Here is a 27,148-nt window from a genome sequence, read left to right as displayed (position 1 = left end):
TCAAAAAAAAAAAAAAAAATCCCGTAAGATGAAATGGAGACTCATACACATATCCATGAACCCTTGTATACTAAACAATTTATTTTGTAATAGGGATTTTTTTTTCTCTTTTATATTTGGGCAGCACTGTCTTACATTTTTAGAAGGAGCAAAGTATGCCTGGTTGCCAATTCTCCTTTGTACTCCTCAGAAAGGGCTGAGATTATAGGTGTGTGGTTGTGTGGATTGAAGAGCTTTGGCTTCAGTAGGAAACTAAATCAAAGTCCTAAAAGGTAAACCATCCTCTCTCACACTTTTAACTACTTCACCCCTCAAACTCAGTTTTAGGGTTTGCCATATGAGGGAAGAGGGGAAGAAAAACCTCACCAACCCATAGAATATGCTACACACAGGAGTTGTGCTGACTTTCAGAAGGAAAAGGCAGCTTTCCTTAGGGAGCACGGAGACGTCCGTCCTGCAGCTTCTTTCATTAGTATGCTAACGTTGTCAAACAACTTTTATCATTTTCTTCCACTCATCCTGTGTGGCATGAGTCCTTTCAACTATAGTGTGATCAGTTTTTTTCAAAAGTCTGTTTAAATGTGATTAGGCAAGTTCATGGGCTGGCAAAATTTGAATTCTTACACAACTGAAAGATAGAGAAAAACCCACAGTATTGAGCAACGTTTGCAAGGAAGAGAATGATTTCTTCAGTTACTGGAAGTCATTTTTTAAGTGCCTCTAATTCACAATGCATCTTAAAAATAGTTTTAAAGGGACTTCAGTGGGTATATCAATAATTCTGTTTCTTCCTTGCACCAACAGCCTTAAGTCAGGAGAGAAAGTCTACAACTACCTTTTCTTCGTGCTTTCTTCTAGCTTCTCATTTCGCTCTCTTTCCCTGTGCCTCAAATTGAACTAAATATTTGTGTATAAGTTTTGCATATCTACTAATGAAACCATCAAGATCTCTCAGAACTGCCAGAATAAATTTTATTTTTTTTCTCGCATCAGAGAATCATCTTACAATGCATGAAACTCATTTTCTATGGCTTTTATTGGAAAAAAACTTTTTAAGTCTATCTCAAAATGCAGCACATCTAATTTACTTTTTTTTCCTTTATGGGTATTATTTAATCTTTCACCAACTCAAGAGTTTAGTCCATCAACTTTTAAAGTAAACTTTGACAATGCAAGAAACTGTTCACAGCTGCCGATTCAATGTACAACACTCTGCACTTTCAGTTTCCCTTATTAAATCTTTTATTCCATTTGTAAATATATATGTGCAAAAAAAGGAATGAACACAAAGAAAAACATGCACATATTTTTTGTCAAAAACATTGGCACACGCTAGGAATATCCAGATCAAAGGAAATGCATATTTCATTCTTCACTGATTTATCCCCACACGCTCACCCTCGGAGGTTTAGGGTACTTCTCTACAAATACACAATTCCACTGACTTGAATGGGAGTACCTACGGAGTAAACGACTTTGTCTTCTTGAGCAGCACCAAAGCTACTGGCAATAGTGGTAGCTCATCACCCTCCTTTCTCTCGCTTCAAGTTTGAACATTGGGTTGTTGGAGAGGTCCACAGACAAGCATAACACTGATATCATCAGGACACACTGAATATCAAAATACCTTACAGTTTAGAAGATTGGTGTTCCTCACTCTTCCATGTTATCACAGGGAAGTGCTACAGCAAAAGAGACATTCAGTTTCTGAGAAGAGTTATCCATTTAGTTTCTATTTGTGTAAAAAAGCCTATGTGTCTAAGAAGTATTTCCCACCAGGATATGAAAGCTTGGAAGTTGAATTTATTTTGCTGTTTTGTCATAGTAATACAAATAGTAAGAAATGTTTGGGTGTTTTTTCACATATGAAATTAGGGTGCAAAAGAACAGAAAGGGGAAGTTTCATTGCGATTGGTACAGGAAGATGCACGTCTATACACATCTGAGGAAAACTCCCAAATATAAAATACTTGAAATGTTGAAATATATTTATTAAAATAGATACAAATAGGATAATCAGTTTAAAAAAAGTAACTAACTTTTGAAAAAATGTCCTGCATTGTTTCAAAGGATAGCAATAGATCACAGTGTATCAGAAAGCCTCTTAGAAATATAGTTGGAAAACCTCCAGAAGCAGGAGCTATAATCACTCACGAGACCTTATGAATATATGTTTCACTGACAATGCTCAGTGCTTGCCAGGGCTGCACATTTTCTATTCCCTTGTCATAATCCAAGCTTACTGGTTTGCCCTTGTGTAAGGGCAGACTCCCCTTACACAAAAGGAGAGGTTATTTTTAAGCTTGAAAAGAGCACTAAAATGACATGAGACTGTTTTCTTTCTTCTTCAGGTGTACTTGCTTTCCCAGGAGATTTCCTAACAATGGGAGAAAAGTCACAATTTTTGTACACCAGGAAAATTGCATGTTAAAAAAATTTAATCCTTCATCTTATTTAAAATAAATATAACCCCCCCCCCCCATATTCAGTCAATGCTTGTAAAAAAATAAAAGTCTATTGACAGGCAGTCGTTCCACTAAAGCAGCTTGTATGTATGTCCCAGGACATAAAATGCTTTCTCAACCCCAAAAATGTTGTCTGCAGTACAACTGGGTATTTCTGCAGAAGGCCACTGCATGCATCTCTTCTGGCTGAAGAGATGCATGCAGTGCCTGCAGAAAAAAAGCATGGAAGCATGGCAGGTTTGAAACTGAGAGTACAGACAGTGGCTCAAGTTAAAAGTGAGTGAGATGCCTCAGTGCTGCAGTGCTTCTAGCCACCTTGACAGAGTTGCAGGTGCTCAAAATGGAAAAAAGCAGTCACTTGCACACAATGGAACAAAATGTGCATATTATCATTTAAGGTGCAGTCACTTCTGTTGAGATTCAAGACAGATGGAAATCAAGTTGAAAGAGAAACTAATTCCGTGTCCTGCTGCTGCTAACAGGCTTGATATTTTGTCACATTAATAGAGCAAAAGTCTTTTCAAATAATTGCATCAAGCAGGCTCCAAACGAGTTAAAACTAAAAACTCCTGATTCTGTTGTGTACTGTGTTGCCCCAGGTGGTAAGGCTTCGCTGCCGGGAGCCTCACTTCAACAAATGAGAATAAAGTTACTTCTTGAAACTATTCATCTTCCCTAGGCTGTTCATTCCTCTTTCTTGCCTATCTGAAACAAGTATCACTGCAGAAATCTCGCACCTCTAGTTACAGCAATAGAGTATATTTCAATTAAAATTAGATTAAATATAATTTTACCAACATTTCTAGGAGTTCTTAAATAGAACAGCCTTCAGCACATTTAGAAAAAAGGCAATGAACAAAACCAACTGCAAAATAGCTCCCCTATTTCTAGGGGTTGTCATTACAGAAAAGTCACTGGAAAGAACACCTGATTTTGAAGACATTCATATCAGTCTGTGATAGTTCCAGTGGGATAGTCACCTTCTGCAACATGATATGCAGCAGCAGAGGATTGTTCTGAGGGGATGTTTCCTTCTGTATTCCAAAGCTTTTTTCACTTGCTCTTTAGCATCTCCTACATAGTCCTCAACATTTTGCATATTTATCTCAATAACATCAAAAGTGTCTGCCTGTTCCTCCACTAGCAGGGCCACCTGCAGAAAGAGCTCGTGAACTTCCTTAATGCGACCTTCTAACTTGACCAGCTCCTTATGTCGTGTCTCTATCTCATTCAAGGCTGAGCGAGCCCCCTTAACATCCGACAAGAGATTCTCGGAGAAGACATCCCATTTGCCTTGCTCAATCATCTCCTCAATCTGGTTGCCAGAAACATCTTTGCCCATGATCTCAAGCTGCCGCTGAATTCGGATCTTGCAGTTCTCCCGTTGGTTCATCTCTGTTGCATTGTAATCAAACATAGCATCCTGAAATGTGTGCATGAGGTCAACATAGTGGTTTTTCGCTACCCTGGCAATGACAGACATAGCTCCATATTTTGTTATTGCATCTTCACAGAAATCTCTCATCACCTGCAGTTTCCTGTGGATGTTTTCTCCGCGGGCCTTAATGTCTCTGGCAATGCAATTAGTATCTCGTTTGATGCTGCTAAGACGGCGCATGGAAGTAAGGAAGCGGGTGTTTTGCTTTCTGAGCCGGTTGACATCCGCTTTTAGGAGGTCATTTTCTGTCCGAATGTTCTGTATGTCCTTATGAAGAATTTCCAAGGCATAATCAGTCTCATAAAGGAGAATATCGTGGGGTGAATTTTCATCATCCTCACTATTAGATAACTGTTGGTTGTGTAACCTGGCAATTTCATGCAGCTCACTTAGACGGTCTTTCATCCTGCCTGTAAAACAGAGGAACAGAAGGAATGAAGTTTCAAGTAATTGAAATATTGGTTTACAAGAATCGAAAGTTCATAACTAATAACTATATCATAGTAATAACTATATCATAGATAACAAACATAACTACATCAAAGATAACTAAAAATATCAGATTTTAAATTTGTTCACAGTATTTCATACAGTAATGAGTATCAGACACAAAAATCTCCTGCTACAACTCTTTTCTAGAAAGTACAAAGCTTAGAAACTGAAAAACTGCAAGAGAGAAGACAATAAATCCTGAGGACAAATCCAAAACAATAAGACAATACCCAACCTCCCTCCCAAATGGCAGTCTTCCACATGGACAAAAAAAGCCAAACTCTCGATAGGAAGCCTTCAGCTATCAGTATCTGTAGACATGTTAATAATGTAATTTGCTCACTAGAGAAATCTCCTCTAGCTCTTGACCCTTCATTATATCAACTGCCCAAAATGTCACAGTTCCTCTGTCATTCTAAGCTTTCTTTTCCCGGGAGAATAGTAGGAAGCCTCTCAGAAACACAAATGGCATTTACCAATACAGTTGGGAAAGAAAAGTTTCAAAAAATGGTGTGGAAAAAAAGGAAAAGCAAGTTTAGTGTCTCCAGATGCTATCATTGACCATAGGCATTAACAAAATAACACAGCAATAGCAGCATTTTATAAGTAAAACCATCTATCCAACCCTTTTTTTTTTTGTATGATAGAAAAATCTTACTGAAGGAATGAAGTAACACTGTTGTTACAGATCAGGATCCATTTTCAATGTGTTTGCCTCAGAAATACTAAACTACAAAACCATTTCATTAAAAAGCCACAGAATGAGTAATCTGTGCAGACCAGTTACATGGTAATAAAACATAAGTCTCCTATATTGTTTACTTGAAATCTAGACCAACAGTCTTTGCAGAAAATAAATTCTGAAAGCTCCAGCAAGAACCTTGCACTGTTTCAGCAAGCACAAAGATAAAAATCTTTCATCACAAGCGCTGTACATTCCAACCTCATTTAAATCAGTAAGAAAGAGAATCAAGTTAAGGAGCACCAAGCAGGACATCTCTAGATCTCTTTAGAGGATTCAATTTTGGTTTTCCAATAATTAAAGTATCTTCACAGCATTTACAAAAATGCTTTCCATTGTGAACAACATATCCCTTCATAGGATCATCAGCTATTCTCAGGTTAAGAAAAGTCTCATGTATATACCCAGTATAATAGGCCTAAATCTAATGTGAATTAAAACTGCAAGTTTATAATCTATTTCCTGGGACTGTTAGACGTGTTAAAGATGTTAGGGAGGAGATGGGAAAGATTCTGTCACTGGCAAAGTTTCTTGGGCTTGTATAGTTCATTGGGGGCATATACTGGAATTGAGAAGTGTCCTGATTAGGATCACATATTGAAGTAAAAAGGTAAATTTCAACTTACACCAATCCTTTCACAAGCAATGTAAATCAAGCAAGGCCATTAATATCCTGAGAAAAGAGCTTTCATTCAGGAATGCACACATGTAAGATAATTGTTTGAATTTAAAACTTAAGCCACATAGATCCAACTCAATCATACAGAGAAAGCTTTAGAAAATGAAAGATTTCTCACCTACTTCCTCAGCAATAATAAAATCAAGACTTTCACCTCATGCCACAACATTAAGATGAAAAATCCGCATCTGAAAGATAAAAACCAAAATGTGTGGTGCAGCTTAAAAGTCAGGTATTTGGGTTTACTTGGCTTTAAAATTGCTCAAGGAACACAGTAAATTTATTTGGGGTATTTGGAAACTGCTACCTTGAGAAACAACCTTTTAGGATTTTTTGCATAAAGAAAAACAGCAGGCTGTAATGCAACAACACCACAGAGGTCTTTTCCTATTTCAGCTTCTCATTTCAAACAAAGGGGAACCAGATCTTCCCAAGAGAGGACAAAAACTTCCAAGCATTCCTTGAATAGTGTCAGGGACAGAACTGACACTAGATCTGAAACAAATAAGCATGGGAGAGTAAGGGGGAACAGCAATTTGAAACATTACAGCTTAACAGATCAGTGTTTAGAAAAGTTGACCTTCTTTATCAGATGCTGTTGTTACTCGGCAAAGTTTGCATCTACTTTTATGTTGATAGGATTGTTTGTAATTAGAACAGCAATATATTGATACATAGTATCAATTACCAGGACTTAATCTGTAAAATGAGAGTCAGTCTCTCCCTTCATACAAGGCCCAGTGCAGAAGTAGAAGTTGGGCTTCCTGGCTAGGAAGTGGCTCTGCAGACAAGGACCTTGGTGTGCTGGTAGACATGAACTTGAAGATAAGCCAGCAATGTGTCTGGGCTGGAGTAGCAAAAGTGAGGAAGAGAAGGGACCCCTCCTGTCCAACACTTGAGAAGCCACAGGGCTCCCCAGTGCAGTAATCATAGATGCACTGTGGTGAGCCCAGGGGAGGCCACAGAGATGATCAGAGGTGCTGGAGCACCCGACATATGAAGAGAGGCTTGAGAGACTTGGGAATGTTCAGCCTGAAAAACAGGAAGCTCAAGGGAGATCTTGTTGCTGTCACCAACTGCTTAATGCAAGTCTAGACCCTTCATGGAAATGTACAACAATAGCACAAGAGGCAACAGGCCTTAAGTGAAAACAAGGGAAAAGCCAGCCAGATAGCAGAGAGGTGGGAAAAGGAAGGAAAAAACCCCCAAATCTTCAGAAACAATAGAAAAGGTGCCCAGAAAAGTCTGCATCCTTGAAGATATTCAAAAGATATCCTTGAAGATATTCAAAACTCTACTTGACATGGCCCTCAGCAACCTGAACTACCTATGTGTGTTTTGATGTGGGCTGGATTAATGTCCAAAGGTCCACTCTAAATCTGTCTCTGCCTTAGATCAAAAGTTTGCTAATTTGAATATGAACATTAAATACACTCAACTACTTGTGCAGGTTTATATAAGATATATCTAAAACATTAGAATATCAAGACATGAACTACTCTAGTGTAACAACTGCAAGTGTATAGATACCTTAATTTTGAGAGTGTGAATTTTAATAGATTAGATGTCAGTTTTATTTTATTTTATTTACTGTGCATGTTCAACCTGGAACACGTACTTCCATGTTTGTAATTCTGGGCTAGGTAAATCTGTCCTTGTAAAAATGAAGTTCCTTCTGTAGTCCATTATGGCATGTACACCCAAACATACACAGAGGAAATAAAAAGCAGGCCAGGTGATGACTGCAGAGGTCACAACTTTGAAGCCAGATACTCAGCAAGTGCAGTCAGCTGAGGATGTGTTCAGTATTCATCTCTTCATGTTAGTGTGCTACTTCTTGGTATTAATCACAACAATGATTGGCTTTCCCATGATGCATGAGAAAGACATGAATTGTCCTGTTGCAATAAGACTGCAGCCTCACACAGCTCTGTATGACATGGGATTCCAGATAAGAAAATCCACCCTGAAAATCAAAAACAATGCATATGTATAAATCCCCTTTCTGTTTGCCCCATATACATATAAAAGGGAGTGCTGCATAGCATATTTCCATTGCCATGCTAATGTTCTGCAGCCTGTTATCTACATAGAAATAATTTAAGGATGAAAAGTTATTTCTATAGAAACAAATGAGTTGCACACCTATATTTATGTCAGCTTTAACATTTGTATATCCACATTTTTGGGGACAAACAGTGAAATAAAGAAGCAGTTTCAGCACAGCATCAATATTCCATTGCCAGCAGCTGGGAAGGAAGGCAGTGTACATTGTTTCTTCTTTCAGCATTCATAAAAGGCAGCTGTGCTAGTTAATACCAGCTTGTGGGTTACCAAAAGTCTGTTCGGTAATATTTTCAGCCTCAAGTAGGGCCTCCTTACAAAATGAAAATTTTACTTCAGTTGAAGTGGTCTATTTGAGGAACAACAGATATTTCAAAACAAGCCAGTCAAAAACAATTTCTCTCAGTAGTTCTTCTCTCCCTCAGAAGGTAAAAGTCCTACTACAAACCCATGTGGCTCATCCTGTCTCTGAATGGCATGTGATTTTGATCGCATGACACACAATAGATGTGAGCCAAAAAACAAGTGGTGAACAATTAGGAAATAACCTGCTCCTAGGCAAAATTACTTCATAGCTAAGTGTGTGTCAGCACATTTCAGTGACTTCCCATATGGCTTGTAGTGGATGTGGTACTGATGGCAATCAACTCAAGATGGATTTGCCAATCCAATTACAATACAAATAGTGCGTTGCTGTTGCACTAAAATGCAAGCCATGTATAGGTAAAAAAAGTGTTAAATGCAGCTGAAGCCTTTAATTTAAGAGTTGGAGTCTCAGATTTAATAACAATTTTCAAGTAACTTTCTGTTTTGGAAACAATTGCCTTTGACCAGATTTAATGTTTTTGCCTGTTGTCCAATAATAGATCTGACAATATTAATTAACTTTGAAAACAGACTAATTTTTTACAATAGGTTTTCCTCTTTCCATAAGAGCTTCTAACTGACTTATAGCAGAGTGCTAGTCATCTTTTCAGACCAAATTCCCTGTCTCCCCAATCATGTCCATCACTAGTGGCACAGCAGGCTTGAATTTTTTAAATCGCTCTTTTTTTTTCTCATTTCTCCTCTAAAAGAACTTGAAGAAACACCAAAAATCACAATCTAATGATTAGGACAGTTTGCCTTCTGGAGTTGTTTCAAGATCACATCTGTGTATTAGCAACTATGACAGAGATCAGCATTTCAAAATTTTTTATGGCCTTAGTGAAGGGAAGTTAGCCTCTCTGGAGTTTCTTGGATTGGGCAATGTTTAAAAACAGACAAAATGTATCCAGGACTGAACATCCATTGGTTAACACTGAACAGCAGTTATAAAGCTACAGAAATCCAGCAAGAAAATGCAAGTGTATCTGAAGACTATTAGACACTGCCCAGCTCACATGGTCGTCAAAGCCTATGTACAGCAGAACACCTCCTTTATACTTGCCATCACCCCAAATGTATGCAGTTGCAAATGTTTCAGGACATTATTTTTTCCCAAAAGCTTGCACGAAGTGTCTGTTTGTATCAGGATACTTTTTTTTATTACAAGCTGATATATTCAGAGAAGTAGGGATGGCTCCATTCTTTGCAGGCTATTTCGCAGTTGGCAGAATCTCCAAGTCTCAGGTGGTACCTTTCCTAACATAAAGGCTAGGAAAGGCTTAGGGGGTAAAAATTAAACTTCAGATAGTTTGTTGCTTCTAACTCAAAGTAATGAGGCAATAATTGTTTGAATACTGATAGCTTTGGAGGCGCTTCTTTGACTTATCTCAGTTTCTTTACCAGCATTCAATCTCTTCAACATAAAGGAACTCTCAACTTTTGTATGACAGCATATTATAAATTCAAGGATCTAGGGTGCATCTCATACTTCCGAGATGTATTCAATAAGGTTAACCGTCTTGGTGTTTTCCGTTGATTGGTTATAAGGTTTCACAGACATTAGTATCAAAACTAGGGAAAGTTGATGGCAGGTATCACATGCACTATAATATGTATTGCATTTTTCACATATTAATGATGAGACTGACAAAAAAAATCTGAAGTTTTAACTTGATACTGCTCAGTAGCCGTGATAGTAAACATTATTCCTGCATTGGAGAGGACAGCTTGTTGTACATAGGTTGACTGCTACTAATTACTAGGTTGTCTAAATTTTCACTGGAGAGCCGTGGATCCCCACTGACGAATTTTCAATGCTGGATAGATGATAAAATGGATTCTCAGTATCTCCTCTTGACATTTTTCTCACAAGTCATATAAATGAGCAATTGTAACTAGATTTGGTGTTGGTTGGGGTGGGGCAGCTGTATCAGGGTGGTAGACAAAAAAAGTGTCTCCACCTTCACTACATGGCCCATTGAAAATTGTAAAGTCTTCATGTGCATTGTTTGAAGCCTCTCCCAAGTCGGGAACCCTCTTCAGAAGTCCTCATGCTTCTGTATATAAATGGAAGTTCAAAGCAGAAAGGTAATGCACATCCAAATTTGGCCACTTAATTTTCTTGAGGATGCCAGAAACAGGATAGATAGTTATCCACTGCAGATATCGAAAACTTGCTGAATCCTTGAGACCCGTGAGCTGACTCCAATTGGCTTTAATGTGCACAGCTTGCTAAAACCACAGCAACATTACAAAGAGTAGATGAACATGTGTGGGATTGTATTTTACCCAAGAGAGGGAAAACAATCCCACCATGGCTGTCTATTCAGTGCTTTCCAGTACATGCCATAGGCTGACTACTGCAGTGTGCCCTTCCTACCACAGGCCACACTAAGGTCTTCAGGTAAAATTGTCCTGGATGGAGACAAGGGGGCATGAACTGTATGTCCACAGGCTCGGCAAATAGTTAAGACAGAAGCATACCACTCACCTAAATGGTGAGACAGCCATCCATGCATTTCTTGGCAATTACTGCAGCTCAGCATCATTACGAGTCACTGCTCAAGGAAATTAGACAACCACTCATAGGCAGTGCTGGCACTACAGTGCCGTGAGTATATACATTATCTAATTAATCACTTCGGCTTCCCTGAAACACATTGGCTCAGTGAAATAGCTACGTACATACCACATTTATGTAACTACTATTGCTACCACACAGTGGTATTTATAAGTGATTAAGACATTATGTTGGCATGTGAGTAGAAATACAAGGCTGCATGTGATCATCAGTCAGAAGCAACACATTCTACCAACACTTTTAAATTAGCACATAGCATTATTTTTTAAAAAGCACATATATTTAAAGCTTGTAATAAAGCATTATAATCTGAGATCAATTACTCTTTAATTTAAAAAAATCCCTTTAAGGTTAAATACAGGGTGTTTTCTTGGTATTTGTTCGTGTGGACCAGTACACATGGGGCTCAGTTTGGGATCCTACTGCAAAATCTACACAACTGTACCTGCACCAAGATAGTTTAAGCCAGGAAATAACCCTCACAGCCACACATGCATACCCACACCCTCAGCCCCAGGACGTGTCAGGTGCTGGCAGGCTTTATGGAAGTTACACTACTTAGCAGTCCATAAGTTTTTACAGGCCCATTCAAAGTACCAGTGAAGTTGAGACAAGATATAGGTGTAATTAGGGACACGCTAGCCAGTGGTACTTAGAGAATCTGTTCCTGATTGGACATCTCCCAAGCTCAAGCAAACCTTATTCTTGCTTTCAAAAATAAGTGAGTTGTCACTACCACAAACACAGAACAGAGAAAAGGCATAGCAGGAAAGGCTGGAGTGTGCAGTAATTTCTTGTCTTTTGTGAACATGAGTTTGTCAAAAATAATCTTGGCAGGTTAACTGTCATAGCAGACAGAGCAAAAGCTGCACACATGATAAGCCTTTTGAAGTCAAGATATGTGACATCATTCTCTCTCTGATAAACTACATAAATATGGTCTAGATGAGAAGTGCCTAACACTGTGTGATAGGCTAGATAAGATATCCAGACACTCGACACAATCAGTAAAATCTATCAAAGAAGATATTGAAACCGAACTGCGTTGCTCCTCTCATTATGGAGCCTCCCCGGTCCCCAAGAGGGGATTCCCAGGAGCTAGTCCTAGGCAGGAGTGGTGCTGCTGCTCCTTGGGAATGATGTTCCTCACCAGAGATGGCTCATGTGGGGGCCACATCTTGGGGAGCAACCCAAAATGCAGATGTAACAAAAAATGGCCTCTCTGCAAAACTGCAAAAAGCGGTAACCCCGCATTTGGTGTTGAGATGAGTTTGTTGGATCAAATTAACATTGCCTCAGTAGTTTCTGCACCATGCTTTGCCCTCCCTGCCTAGAGGGATGACCAGAGTAAAAGAAAATTGATGGGCCGGATAAGAGATAGTAGACACTGTATCTGGTCCAGCACCTTCATACTTAACACAGCAGTTGTCTGTCTTTTCATCATCAGAATTGGTTTTGAATATGTCAGCATTAGGATGTGTTTCTGTTATACTCAGAAGTTATCCATATTTTCCACTAGCAACTTGGAAAATGTAACCAAACGCAAGCTTGTACAGTCTCCAGGTGGCACTGAACTGGAAGGGAGAGGAAGCAAGCATTTGGCGGTGGAGGGGAGGAGAAATTATGAGCATTTAAGGTGATCTTGACAAATAAGAGAAGAATTTACAAAAATCTATAAGGAAATTCAATAGAGACGAGCCTGGTATATTTAGATAAAATTATTCACTCAGAAAGTAGGGAACACCTAGTTTTGTAGCACAGAAGCATTAGTGGAGTTATAGCAGACTGCAAGCTACAAAACAAGCTCACAATATAATGCCATTGTAAAAAAAAAAAACAAAGCCCCATGTCTTATATGAGAAATGGCATGGGAAGGACTGGTTTTACTCTGCTTGGCATAGATAAAGCCCTAGCTGGAATAGTATATCCTGCACCAGTTATCACACTAGGAAAGTCAAAGGGAGTATATTTGGCATTGTCTCCAAATGGTTTAGAAAATACAGCCCTGGAGGAAGAGGAGTTGAAGTAATTATGCTCATTTTATGCAGAAGAGTAGGGAGAGAGACACAGCACTCCAATGCACAAAAGGACTTTTCTATGAAAAAAGAAATGATCAGTTTGATCCCTGTGTTGACATTGGAAACACACTAAGTAATCAGTTTGTTTCACACATGAGACCTATGTTGAACTGGCTGTGACTAGATGAAAATTGGATCATTTCTCTGTGGAAGCACTGTGGGATCCTTTTCCTTAAAGGACAGAGAGAGGGTACAGAAGTCCCTCTCAGGCCTGGTTTAGGTGCACACCTACAATGCACCAAATGGATTAGGTAATGTCTTACGGTCTCCCCATGGCCCCGCATTCCCATGATTTGTTCAGTGCCCTTGCTCCCAGTCTCATCGTGTGTCCCACAGTGTACGTGTTCGCACAGTGCTGCCCATGCTGGGGAGCAATTTGGGTGACTCTTTTCACCCAGCAGTGGCAACTACCATTTCTCCTTCTGGAGCAGATCTTGGTTACTGTTATAGTACAGTGGAAAGTGTCAGACGTGGAGCCTAAGCCCACAGCACCCAAATTCTCCAGGACTGATAGAATATGCATTTGTGTTCCATGGCATAAGGTTTATCTGCAGTGTCCAGAAGATATTATTCTCACATTTTACCCATTTTAATGTCTCAAAAGGTCTTCTGTACCATGCTTAGTTTCTTCATGGAGATATCTTTTCACAACAAGAGTTAACTTGCAATTTTAGTCTCAGCCAAAACACCAGATACCATATGACTGAATTTCAGAGCAGTGGTCATACAAGGTAATCAGTTAAAAAAAAGGTGAAAAAAAGTCCAACAGAGGAGTTGGGCACCTAAGCCATCTTTTCTTAAGAAGGCTGATCTTTATCCTGTTTGTCTGTTTTGAATTTTAAAAAAAAAGTTATGCTCATCTTGTAGTCTCACCACTATTTAAATAGTGAGTATCATGACTGGTAAGAAAGCAGCATCTTTCAAATTGTATTCCCCTAAACAGTCATATGTTGCTGTTTTGATCCCTGACAGCTTAAAAAACGGCTCCTAAAATACCATCTAAAGAACAGGAACAAGAAGTGCAAACGTCCGTTTCAGGCCAGTGTTGTTACTCTAGTCATTTCCTTTCTTGGTATCACAGTGACATGTAGTTATCTCAGACATACACGAGTGCTAATTCTTCTTGGTAGGAAAGGAAATGAATATTGGTTCATAGGAAGCAATCAAAGAACTCTAACTTTTGCACGCAATTCCAGATCTGGCCATGATGATGCCCGAGAAAGAAGAAAAAACTATTATATTTTGCCTATAGACCAAATATTCTATAAAATCTGCTTTGGAGTTATTCATAACCACGTATGAGCACTATGAACAAAATCTTAATTCCTGTTAAGATGGACAAACAAGGCAGCTGGAAATGCAGACACCGTTGGGACTGGATGAGAAGGCTCATATTGGAAAGCGCCTCTAGTTTTCCCTCATCTTGGGAAAACCCAGCCATCCCTTTTGCCCTCTATGAGGAATAGAGTTAGCATAAGGCACCACTGGACCCAAAAGCCCCGGTCCGCACCTCCTGCCGTCCCTCCTGCCTCCGGGCTTCAGACTTCCCCTCTCGACTAAAACGGGGCAGTTTCGTCTATTCTTATGCAAAACCGAGGTGCAAAGCGCTCCGCTCGCCCCGCGGCCCCCCGCCCTGCCGGCTGGGCTGGCTGCCGAGCACCGGGCACGCACCGGAGCTCGCCCCGACAGCAGGTGAAGGAGTAGCCTGACCGCCCCCGCCGGATCCCGGGCTCCGCCACGGCCCAGCACTGCCCTCCGTCCGGTAGCAGCTCCGGGCGGGTCGGCGTCCGGGAACCCCAGCTGATGCTGAGCAGAGCTCGAGGATACGGCTGTGCTCCCGTCCCGGGAACCCACACCGGCTCCCCGCCACCGACGGCGAGGTGCCCGGGCTGAAGAAGCCAAAGTGGGTCCGGCCCCCTCCGAGACAGAAGAGCGCTGTCTCGTCCTCCCGCGCCCCGGCAGGTACTCACCGCCGGGCAGGACGGGGCAGCCCGGCCGGTTCCGTCCCGCGTCTCTCCGCGCGCGCCGCTCCCACGCGAGGCCGACGCGGCCGCCGCGCCCGCGCCGTCGGGCCGAGCGTTCATCCCGCGGAGCGCCCCGCCCCCGCCGCCCGGCTCGCCCGCCCATTGGCTGCCGGAGGGGTGATTTGCATGGCGGGCCCCGCCCCGTCGGTCCGTCGGGCAGGGCCGTGTGGCGGGGCGGGCGCGCAGCCCCTGTGCCAGCCCTGCTCCGCCCCCTCCCTCCTCCTGCCCGGCCTCGCGGGGCCGTGCTCGGCTCGCTCAGTTCCCAGCGCGGGGAAAGTCCGCGCCCGTGGGTGCTGGGAAGCGTGGGTGGGCTGAGGTGGCCCGTTTCTTTGCCGTCGTCCCCGAGAACGTCCCCTGCCCTTTCTTGCCGTCGCCTCCTCGCTGGGAAGCGGGTGCTTTCCGACCGCCGGGCTGCGAGGGCTTGGGGATGGGATGGGGGGTGCGGTGAGACGCGGGGCCGGCAAAGAGTGAAATCCGAGGGGGCGAGGGAACAGCTAGGATCAGGCGCCGCCGTGAGCGGGGAAGGGGCGCGTCCCCCCAGCCGCGTCCCCCTGGCTGTCTGCCCTGTCCTGCCGGCTTGATGAAATGGGACGGCAAAAGAACTTCTACGAATGTAATTCAAATTACTGCTGCTTAGTGTGGGGGTGAGAAGCTGTGCTCTTTTCACCGTGCTACAGGGTACGGGTCAAATTTAGCCCATTTTTTGGATGTTGGCTTCAACTCCGATAAATTTGACTATCCCTGGGGGAAAATAAAAAAAAAAACAAACCCAAACAAAACACCTTCCCCGTCATTCTCACTGAAAAAAAACTGACAAAACTTTGGTGTTATAATGTGTGATACACACTAATAATACACATTAAACCACACAAGTGGTTACAGAGGTTGTTCAAGTCTCTCTGAGGTGGGAAGTTTTAGAGATTTTTGAACATCTTGGACAAGGATTTTCTTCACCCTTTCACCACAGAAATTAAAGACAATTTGAATCTGGAAATTTTAAAAGATAGAAGTTACTTTTCTGTTGGTGCAAAGATGTAGCTGAAAGAGCAATGTTGCTTTCCTGAGCTGTCACCAGTTATAAGGCTCAAAAATTTCTCATGTATTGTGTCAATCCCTGCATGACCAAGACCAAATCTGTCATGATGGAGACAGTTGCAGAGACACAGGAAGCTTCCTCCCTCCTTATTTTCTATGCTGTTGTGTCAGGAAAAAATTGAGCAATAGGTAAATGCTAGAGGTTTTATGGTTAACAGTTAGCTAAAAATATATCTGACAGAAAGGCTCTTTCCCCTTGAAAAATCCAAGACTGCACTACAGGGTTCTTCCATGTGGAGAACTTTGCTGGCATTTTTCCCTTAGACCTTAATGCTGGAGAGAAATTTATGGTTGGGTATCGTTGGTCCCCTAAAACTTCCTGAAGGCACTGAATTATGAGTAGGTTTTCTCTTCTTTTCTGAGCTTCTGCTTGGTGAGCCCAGCTACAGCATCCCCAGTGTGTGGGCAGTTGGTTTTCTCTTTGCCACTGGACCACAGAGAGCAAATGGGCCTTCAAGGTTGTTAATGCAAGCGGAGCTGAAAATAAAGCTGCGTGTTAATGTGATGTCACGGGTAATCACAGATACAGACTGCTTTGTATGGCATGGAACAAGAATTACAAATTAATCTGCTGTTGTTGCAGCACAGGCAAAGCTATTGGGTGCATTGATTGATGTGTCTGATGATCAAAAATGAGCAAAATGCTCATCTAGAAACATCTGGTATCTTCCCTATAATTTGTGAGGAGGATTTGAAAGACCAAATAGATGACAGTCAAGTCTCCTCTGCTTTGGGAGACACTTCAGTTAAAATTTCAGTAGCTGAGTAGAAGGCAAGGTAGCAATATTGTTAAAATATTAATCTTCTAAGAAAGGAATGGAGGGTGAGAGAAAACTATTATTTCTATAAATTTTGCCACCTAGATTAGAAGAGGTTAAAGAAGGTTGAAAACTCTCAGAGACAGCTTGCTAATTAAGCTACACAAATAGGTGACTAAAAAAATTCATCACTGACAAACAAGGATCCTGAAGCGCTTGAGCATATTATGTTGCTAGATCCTACCAAGGTTGCCCATTTGCATGGTGTTATGAGAAACAAAACCAGATGAGTCATATGAAAAGATTATCATGTCATCATACGTACAAAAGACACTTGTTTTGGATTATTATGCTCATTTCAATCACTTCTGAAATAAGATGAACAGTGTAGATTGATAATGAAAATGATTAGACAGAGAGAAGTGATTTTCCCCCAAAAAATTAATAGATTTTTTCAGTCTCGTCATTTTACCCTCCCATGAATCCCAAGCAGCATTACATACAAAGCCAAGAAAATAACGTAGTAACTTTTTTACTTTGTGCTATCTCTTATATAAGATACACATTTAATGAAAATTTGTCATTTGCCAGTGAAAGGAAATGCTCAATTTACATAGATAAAGGCAGAACTCATTTGCACAGATGCCAATAATTTTTTTAAAGGAGTTAGGGCAATGTAAGTGCACAATACATCTGGAGACAGTAAGCCTCTCTTTTTTTTTTTTTTTTTTCTTAAGAGCCATTGGGTTTTTTCCTTAAAGACTTCTAATCCTGACCAAGGTCTTGAGTGATTATTTTGAATGAGCCACATTCTGCCTCCAGTTTCCTCATTCTCTTTCAGTGCTCATAAATGTGTAGTGAAAAGTAATATATAAACAAATTGGAGTCTCATGTATGTTAAAATACCTTGAGGATGTGTAGTATTTCAAGGCCAATACACAGAGCAGAGGGACTGTCTGCATGTGGGAGACCCATCATCTCTCTGCTCTGGTGCCTGATGCTTCTAATGACACTGGCAGCCAGGAGATTAATGGAACAGAACTGGCTGAGTTCCTTCCAAAGACCAAGAAATTAGCCATTATGTGGACATGTAGATTTCTCTTTGCCACCACCTACCAACATCTCAGGGCATCCGGGAGTTCTGGGGAATATCAATTTTCAGAAAGAGCAGTTTCAACAGGTGCCTTACGTACAGGTGACATACAGGCCCCTGTTTGTCTGGAGTTTACCCATCTATTCAAAACAGTTTGTACCCATAACATCTGTACTAATTTCAAGTATGGTGTTATAGAAGTGTCAATCTATAATAATTGACATTTGTGAAACTTTTAGCTGAAAATAGAGCAAATTGCTACCAGTTCAGTTCTGTATCCCAGGACCAGTTCTCAGACACATAAAACTCATGTATGCTTTTCTGCATGTGCAGTACAAATGAGCCTCTTCTAAGCTAGAATCAGGTCTGATGTAATCTAGCTCACATTGATTCAATGAAAGTAATGATTCATGGTCCTGGACAAATAACTTTTTTCCTTTTAACCTCATGAATCAGTAAGTCATTCTGACAGTACATGATTTATCAATTGCCAAGGTGAGTGAAGGGAGACACCAACGGTTGATGATAGGAAATTCTTTCACTATATTGATTAACCAGAGAAACTGAGATTCCAGCTGTGGTACTTCCAGCTTGAGTAAGGTCCATCAGACACTCCAGTTTCTGACTTTTCACATTTTCACATTTTCTTGTAGCCTCTCACAAAAGCTACTCATGTTACAGAACAGCTTCATAACTAAATGTTGCTGATGTAAAGAGATCCTTCTTGGTTACATGAGGAATAGACTGATGAAAAGAATTCAAAAGCCAAATGTCTCCACAGCTGGTAAAATCCACCTTAATTCTCTGTTGAAGCCTGCAGAGATACTTGGATTTACAGGGGATAACAGTGCTGTAAGTATCGAGCCCCACAGGTGTTTTTGCTTTCCTTTTCTCTCTTTCATTAGGAAGGAAGAAGACTGTTAGAAAGGGATGGAGTGCTGAAAGCTATACAGATCTAATTGCTGTGGAGTCAGAGGATGCCCTGTGCCAGGGCCCTCTCTCTTGCTTATTTAGGAAAGGATTTAACATTCTTCTCCAATTATGCCTGAAAGGCATGTGAAGCCAGCCCTGGGTGTAATGCCCCTGAATTCCTTGTGAACCACAACTTGGCACCCACGTATAGCTCTCTGAAGGTTCATTATCCGTACATGAGTTCTTACAGAGCTGCAAATCTAGTTATAGCTGTATTAAATGCCAGATTGGATGTACAGGAACTAGCCCTGGGACTTCTGTTGACTCTAGAGATAATGGCAGGTGCCAGCATGTTTTATTAAGCTAGTAACCAACAAATTAACAAGTTCAAAATTACATCTACCTGATGGATGTAAACAAGCATACTTAACTGTAGCCAGTGGAACAATACTGATTTCCGGGAGCTGAAAGCTTGGTTCGTTATCAGGTAAGCCACTGGATTTCTCTGCCTGCTGTCACAGCTTTGAATGCAAGAGCACAGCCCATGTGTATAACATGACAAGGATCCTGTCACATCAGCAGTCCTAATGAGAAGTATTACCTAATGCTATTCCTATACTTTGGTAAAGGTGAGTATTCTAACTCCTGCTATCAGACAGGAATGAGGTGTCTCTTCTGCACATTTGCATGCCCATAGATTAGGATTAGTTAACTTCTGCACTATAGGGAGCACTTTGCAACCTGATAAAGCAGAGACAAGGGCATCTTTATGACAATCAGGAGTCAGGCAAGGAAGATACATAGCAGATGCTCAGATTTGGATATAGGACAAGTAACAGCAGATTCTAGGGGCAAGTTCATATTGTCAAAAAGTACATGCCTTGTTTTTGCCTCAGCACTACTCTCTGAGCAGAAAATGACCAAGCTGTATATTAGGTGTGAAGAGAGAAGTACCTGGGGGGTAATAAAAAGGGGTTTTTTTCCCAGAATAAAAGCCTTAGATGCGTTAGAAGAGTGAGGTAAAGAATAAATAGACCTTCATAAAGAGAGGCATTGGAAAACGAGAACATTTCCATTGCTTTTTGGAGATCCTTTTCAAATTAGTCATTCAGAGAAAAGGTGTTGTTTTCTAAACCCCACCAAGTTCTGATGAAATACAACAAGTCCATCCTAGAATTGCATGAACATAAATATTCCATAGCCATGTTGACGGATCACCTTATTCATGATGCCAGTGCTTTTCAACAAGCAATATAACATCCATAAAGTGATGGGGAGCCTGCCCAAACTGCACCGGGCGTTCCTGTACCATGTGGATTACCTTCCTCCAAAGGCATGCTGCACAAGTGGAAACCTTTCAGGTGGTTTTGTGGCTAGATCAAATGCCTTGTGGTAGACCTTCCCAAGGGTAGCATGGTATTGATGTGTTACAGATCTAAGAAGAAAAAGAAAAGCTTTTCATTTAGCTGACGGTGAGTAAAGAATCATTCGGGAATACACAGCCAGGAAGCAATGGATTTCACAGCCCAGTCATGACCAATTGCTGCCTCTGTGAATGGCAAGGTGGATGGTATCTAGGCAAGTTGTACTGGACACAGGAACAGCATGATAGATTTCCATAGAATGAAACAAACTTACTGTTAATGTTTGCATGGTACAGGGGAGTGTTTTAGGTAGGAAAAAAACCCCACCCAAAATAAAAATTAATGGTACATGTCAAAGTAGAGGGGTATTTGTCAAACTCCTTGCAGAACTTTCTGGGAAAAGTGAAGGCTTATATTTTATTTTTGAAACCTGCCTGTTGGCTGTGGCAAGTATAGCAGGATTCTAGGAGGCAGCTGTTTCCAGCCACACTTCAAGCTTCATAGTTAAGAAATGCAAAGACAGGAAGTACTGGGGGCAATGAACAACTGTACAGTAATGCCACAGAAGCCCACAGGTGTCTCATTTACTGGGGAGTATTTCAGTACATGAAGCATCTCTAAATGAAAGTGAGTAAGGCAGAGGGGCAGCTGAATACCTTCACTATTTTTTAAAGCTACTAGCTTTTGATGGATTCAGCTGCCTGGGTGGTTGGCCACAGAGAGATCAAACCTGCCCAGATCTGCTGGAGTCCTGTGTGAGTCCCAGGTGCTTCCAGCTTTGCCTGGCTCACTGTGCTCAGAGACAGCAATGGGTACAATCATCAGCAAGGGGTAAAATCATCTTTTCATGAGAAGCAACTATCAGCTTCCAATTAATTTAATGTGCATCCATCAGGATGGAGCTGGGTACTGGCACTGTTACACAGAACCCTTAACTTCTGGATCTCTGAAAGCATCAGATGCTGGCCTTTACATTTGCTCAGTTCATAACTGAGTGAGCAAACTGATGGGGAAGTCCCAGCAGGTGAACCAAAACCAGAGCACACAGCCTCTATTCCAATTTGTCAATCTAGAGAATTATTTGGTCTGAAAATGTGTTTTTTATATATAAATTATTATTATATTATATATTTCTTCCTTGTACTCTCAGCTTCAGTGATGCAACCTATCCTGGCTGTGCCTCTGTTTTAAGCTGGATAAATATCTACTAGGAATAATTCAGGTATAGTTGATTTTAAATTGAGGTGAGGGAATGGATTAGATGATTTCCTGAACTTTCTTTTAGACTCAATCTTATTAACGTGTGTCAAAGTGTATTTAAATATTTATAGAAATACAAAATATTAAAATACACTAAAACATAAGACTACAGCTTCAGATGGGGTAAATCAGTTCTTCAAAATTCAAGCCAAGTGTGTGTTTCTTATTAAGCTAATAAACAGTTACAATGATATAGTGAGATTTTCAAGAGATTACAGATCTATTGTTAATATCATACTAAAAATATTGTAAGGTAAATCTGGTAGCTGTACCTTTAATCCTGAGAAGTTAATTCATACTTTTTTTACTGAAAGCAAATTGTTTTGGGAAATATCTGTCATCTATATGCATTCCTACCATGCCTAACAACGTAAGCCTTGCTTCTTGGCCAAGGCCAGTAGGCAGTTTCCCCCAAGAAATAGTACATAGACAGGGAACAAGCACAGAAAACAGTGCTACACACCCTTATGCTACGTGGCTTTGAACCACTAGTTTTACTGCAAACCTGGTAGCCAACACTGGCTACCAGTTACACATGCATTGATAGGAAGATTGTTAAACACTGTTTCCATCTTACAGAATACATTTTTGCAACATGATAAATTAAAGAAAACCCAACTAACATTTCATGATGCAAGAGAAGATCCTACATAAATAATAATTTAAAATACTGTTCACATTTCATGTCAACTCCACAGCATATACAATTTTTGTGAGTACCAGTTTGGTGTGAATTTAAAAGGAAGTACAACTTTACAAAATAATTCAATAATAGATAAGCAAAATTAATACACTGAAGTATCCAACACAAATTGGTTAAAAGTTCACCAATAATCAGTACACAGAATACATCTAGAAAATGAGTCTACATTTAACTCTAAATAACACTGAATACCTGCATATCAAATTTCACATGATCACTACCTGAAGATGACAGGAGATAGACACATCAATTTGTGATGAAAAATATATCTATTATATGACAGGGTAAGAAAATTTTCAAAGTGATGTTTGAAATCTTGCCATATCTGCAGCTTTAGTGACAGTTAAATTAATTACATCTAAGATAATCCTTCTTTACAGAGATTTTTTTTCTCCCCCTTCATTCCTCAAAGGGGTCAGGTCATCCACTCAATTGATGCTGTGCAGTCCTTTAAACCCTACAGCAAACATGGAAAGGAGAAGCAGGGGGGTAGGTAAAAGACACACTGAGATAGATGACAGATCTGTATTTCTATCTCCAGCCATCTTGGAATATACAGTTTTCTTAAGTTTATTCTGTTACCTATATGGCTCTATTCTTCTCTCACTCTCTCTGACCAGATTCTCCACATAGGATTTAGCCCCTTATGAGTTAGAGACAATTCAAAGTCACAGTCTATCTCTGGGGCTACTCTGGTCAGTGAGAATGTATGCATATGATGTTTGGAAACATTAGTAATGTTCTCTCTGCTGCCTTACACTTTGCTTACTCTTGATAAAGAGCAAGCAGATAAGTAACCCCCCATATTGTTGTAGAGCTACATGGCCTAGAGGTACGTTAGAGGCATAGGAAGAGTTCTTGCTCCCTTTCCTTTCTTTTTGTAAGAAAGTAACAATTTTGGGATTCCCAGTGTGATGAGGATGTAGATGAACTTGAGTGAATCCAGCAGGAGTCACCAAGATGGTCAGAGGGTTGGAGTGTAAGAAGAGGCTGAAGGAACCAGCCTTGTTTAGGCCACAGAAGACAAGATTTAGGGGACCTAACAGCAGCCTTAATGTACTGAAGAAGAAATTACTGATACAGCCCAAGTGTATGGCTGGAGAATATGAAACAATGCTCATAAATTGGGATAGGACAGGTTCCAATAGGACATCAAGGAAAAATCCCCATTATGAGAGCAATGAAGCACTGGAACAGGAGATTGCTTGAAGAAGTTGTGGAATCTCTCTATTCTTGGAGTTTTTCAAGACCCAGCTGGACAAAGTCCAGAGATACCTGGTCAGTAATCAATGTTGACTCTGCTTTGAGAGGATATTGGAGAAAATAACTCCCTGAGGTATTTCTAATCTACGATTCTAATGTGGTCCAAAATCAACAGCTGTAGAGGCCTCAAAGATGGTGCTGAAAGATGCCTCTAAATAGAAAGCCCTTAAGTCCCGCATCCTACATGCCACAGTGCAAGAGTAGCCAGACTCACCATCCAGTGCCTGTTACTGCATGAACAGTGTCTAAGGTAGGCTCATTATCTGCTACAGCAAAGCCAGCTCTTCATAGTCAACATTCTCACAGCAACACACCTACATTTCATTTTAATCTTGGTTACTGATCTACTGAGTTTATTTTCCAGAGATTTGTTATTTCTAATGATACATATCTGCAGTTCAACCATTTGTAGCTGTCTTTGAAAACAACTCTGTCTTCGTTCAGGTGTCTGAGTAGAGCAATCTACCCACACTTTGTCTGTCAGCACAAGACAGAAAACACGCTTGCCTGGCACCAGCTGGTGGCCTGACAGGGAAGTTTGCCAAGCTGATATAGGATTAGTAGGTGCTAAGGTGTATCCGGACTCTTTGTGACTTGGTCAAAGAATTATAGCAGGCAGTTTAACAGTTTAACAAGTGTTTGTAGTATATTACAAGTGATAAGACAGATTGATTACATGAAAACAAGCACTCTCCAAATTCTCTTACGCACCCAGTAATACGCTCATCAGTCTTCAAACTTGTACTATATGGAAATCTTCAGAATCCTATTCCCTGAGGATGAAAAGAAATAGACTTGCCAGTTGTTGAAGGACAAAATTTCACTTGCAAGATGATTTTCCAAATAATATCGGAAACGCTGCCATACTTTCAGACCCATGTAACTTTGGTGACAATTAAATTGATGGACTAAGCTAGGTTTTTATGTGACAACCGTAACAATATTGCATTACATTTATAAAGCATGTTCCACTTCAGGCTCTCTAAACCAATTTGCAAGCAATTACTTTAAAATACTGCTATGTGTATTGCTACCCATGTATCATAGATGGGAAAGAAATCACAGAAAGTGTCAAAATGCCTAGAGGCGTACAGCAAGTCTTGATCTAACTAGAAGTTGCATCCAAATCCCCTGAGTGCTAGTTCTCTCTTTTCATGAAAAAACTACATGTCTTTTCATGTCTCTGCTTTTTTTCTTACAGATATTTTGTTTCTCTAAGGCTTATGACTCTCTACAGCCATCTTTCTACTTAAATAATTTCTCCCTTAAATAATTTCTTAGGTATGAATGCTATATAGATGACAGTAACTGTGCGCTATTTTACAAGTCTATAACACTTAAAATTAATTACCAAATTCAGCTTTCAATAAAGTTAATGCAAGTTTGAATGTGGCATCAAATGAGACAGGCCCAATATTAAAAACTACAGGAAGGATTACATGGAGGATAGGCAGTGGGATATTTTGCTACTAGTGTAGAGGAGAATTAAACTTTTTATAAGGACATGTAGCGATAGGACAAGGGGGAATGGCTTTAAGCTGAAAGAGTGTAGGCTTAGATTAGATATTAGGAAGAAATTCTTTACCGTGAGGGTTGTGAGGCACTGGAACAGGTTGCCCAGAGAAGTTGTGGATGCCCCATCCCTGGAAGTGTTCAAGGCCCAGTTAGATGTGGCTGTGAGCAACCTGGTGTAGTAGGTGTCCCTGTCCATGGCAGGGGGGTGGGAACTGGATGATCTTCAAGGTCCTTTCCAACCTAAATCATTCTGAGATTCAGTGATAAGGATCATTGTCCAGGTGAGTGAATAGACCACGTGTATCCTTTAGCCAATGCCCTTAAGACAAGAACCAGAAAGCAAATGAAATTAATTATACAAATGCTCTGGCAGCCGCCTTTGGCAGTTAAAACATTTATTTTTAATGAAATGCTTCCCAGATCCTACAGACAAGCCCAAACTAGCCCCTAGAACTCAGATACGTACACGACTGCAAATCACAACCAGACTTGTTATTGTCCTGTCTTCCTAATGAGCTGATCCAAAAATCCCAACTGTGATGCCCAAAACCTTGGGGAAGTAGGGGTTCACACCCAGATACAGGCAGAGTAATTCAAACTCAGTAGTACCACACAGCTGTAAGAAATACTTTGCGCTCGTGTACCTTCATTAGAGTATCATTCTTTGAAAAAAAACTACTACCAAAGGTCTGTCTTAGCCCAAAGGGTGTTCTTTCACAAGCCATTAATAACATTCAGGAGAAAACTGTAAAAAAGAGGTTGAAGGTGACCTCTGTCTTCAGATAGCTCCCTAATAACCAATAGCTGTGGGATTTCTGAGATGAAGGTTGCATTCAAGCATTCAAACAGCTGAAAAGATATAATCAGGGCCAATGAACAACATGTTGTTTGTATGGAGCATATTGGTACAAGTAAGTGAATTTGGAGTCACCTTCCCCTCCCCCCAGCTCATCCTGGGCAAACAGAATTTCATTTTGGTTTGGATAAGAAAGTAGAAATTTTCAGATTTGTTGCAGAAGTAGTAGAACTCGTTGGAGTTAAAGATATGACTGTCTCTGCGTACAAATCAAAATGCAGCTCTCAGAGGAGCTCCTAGGCATGCAGTGTGAGAAGGCCAAGAAATGCGTCAGTGTGAATGTGGGCTCAGTTCAGACTCTGCTCAAGGACGTAGGAGGAAACAGAAACTTAACCTACACTAAAATTTTCCAAAGGGCTAATTTACCCAAATCAAACCATTACAGTCATAAACAAGTCTCACCTAGAGGTGATGTTCTGGGCTGAGTCAGTGAAAAACCTTCATGGAGAGCTGGAGGCAGAGCTGGGTGATGGGCACAGTAAAGTACCAGCAAGGAGCCTGCTCTGCCACAAGGTGAGCGTGGGGCTTCTGGCAAGGGATCTCATTGCTACTTGTGTCAACATCCTGCTCTGTTTGGCTAGGACAGTGTTTTCCTTTCTTAGTACAGCTGTAAAGAGCTAATGCTTGTAGGATACTATACAGCGCTCAGAAGAATGACTATTGCACTTCCTAATATGTTTTATAAAGGAAACAATGACATCCATAAAGTAGATGACTGTCTTCAAGCTAGTTTTTTTCTCCAGAGTTATGGCTAGCGTCTTCTTAAAGCACAGTTACATGCCTCTGTTTCTTTGGCTGATAGAGCATCAGACAAACAACTCTCAATGCAAAGTGTTCTCTAATTCCTCTTGAGCATCACGTCTTCTGAGCTAAAAGGCCAACTTTTTCTTCCACAAACAGCAGTCAAAATAATATGCCTACACCTGAAGCAAGATTTTGGCTCATGATTTCTATGCCATCCTTCTGAAAGTCTACACATATATAAAAGATCCACCTTCTTTCCTAAGCCTAACTTACCATTGAAAATAGCTTATAGATAAGTCCTTTAAATAGGGCAATATTAGTCCCTTAAAAATGGTGAAAAGTATTGATACTGTGCTTTTGATTTAAGCTCCGTGGGGGGATCTGTTAGAATAGTAAGGGTGACTGGTTTTAGTAGTGATGGAAAACACAGATATTTTTTTTCCCCTGCGTGAGGGAAGAAACACTTGGCCAGATCCCCAGGGGTTACAGGAGAGAGAACTGAACAGCAGAATGTTTCAGAAGGAGACATTCCATAAGTACCACTGAAATGATTCAAACTGTAATTAATTATCCCTGCTGTCTCAAAATACAGGTGCATGTGCATTTGGGAATGAGATGAGTATCAAATTGAAAACTGAGTCACTCAACAAGCTTGT

At 40.7% G+C, this 27,148-nt stretch overlaps 1 protein-coding gene across 2 annotated transcripts; it reads right to left on the bottom strand.

Annotated features, from left to right (window-relative positions):
- Positions 1–1,224: 1,224 nt before the first annotated feature.
- Positions 1,225–14,912, bottom strand: STX11 (syntaxin 11). 2 transcript variants are annotated; one of them, XM_027742264.2, is made up of 3 exons: positions 14,876–14,912; positions 3,446–4,313; positions 1,225–2,377 (listed from the first exon to the last, which is right to left on the bottom strand). In XM_027742264.2, exons 2-3 carry the CDS (start codon positions 4,306–4,308, stop codon positions 2,275–2,277), a joined length of 966 nt encoding a protein of 321 aa, XP_027598065.1. In that variant the 5' UTR covers positions 4,309–4,313; positions 14,876–14,912; the 3' UTR covers positions 1,225–2,274. The 2 variants fall into 2 exon arrangements, with proteins under 2 accessions (XP_027598065.1, XP_027598062.1); XM_027742261.2 differs by lacking the exon at positions 14,876–14,912 and adding an exon at positions 5,935–6,005.
- Positions 14,913–27,148: the final 12,236 nt, after the last annotated feature.

The sequence above is a fragment of the Pipra filicauda genome, unplaced genomic scaffold (assembly GCF_003945595.2).
Source record: "Pipra filicauda isolate LSUMZ 115617 unplaced genomic scaffold, ASM394559v2 scaffold277_size1012519_pilon, whole genome shotgun sequence".
NCBI classification, from domain to species: Eukaryota; Metazoa; Chordata; class Aves; order Passeriformes; family Pipridae; genus Pipra; species Pipra filicauda.
The sequence above is the reverse complement of the archived record's forward strand: the minus strand, read 5'-3'. Positions and strand labels throughout refer to the sequence as shown.

Bases quoted from the DNA above. Each gene is read 5' to 3' on its own strand.
- STX11 (XM_027742264.2), bottom strand. From the start codon at position 4,308: ATGAAAGACCGTCTAAGTGAGCTGCATGAAATTGCCAGGTTACACAAC. The intron at 2,378-3,445 runs GTGACTATCCCA...TCCCATTGTTAG, and splicing joins TGCATATCATGTTGCAGAAG to GAAATCTCCTGGGAAAGCAA.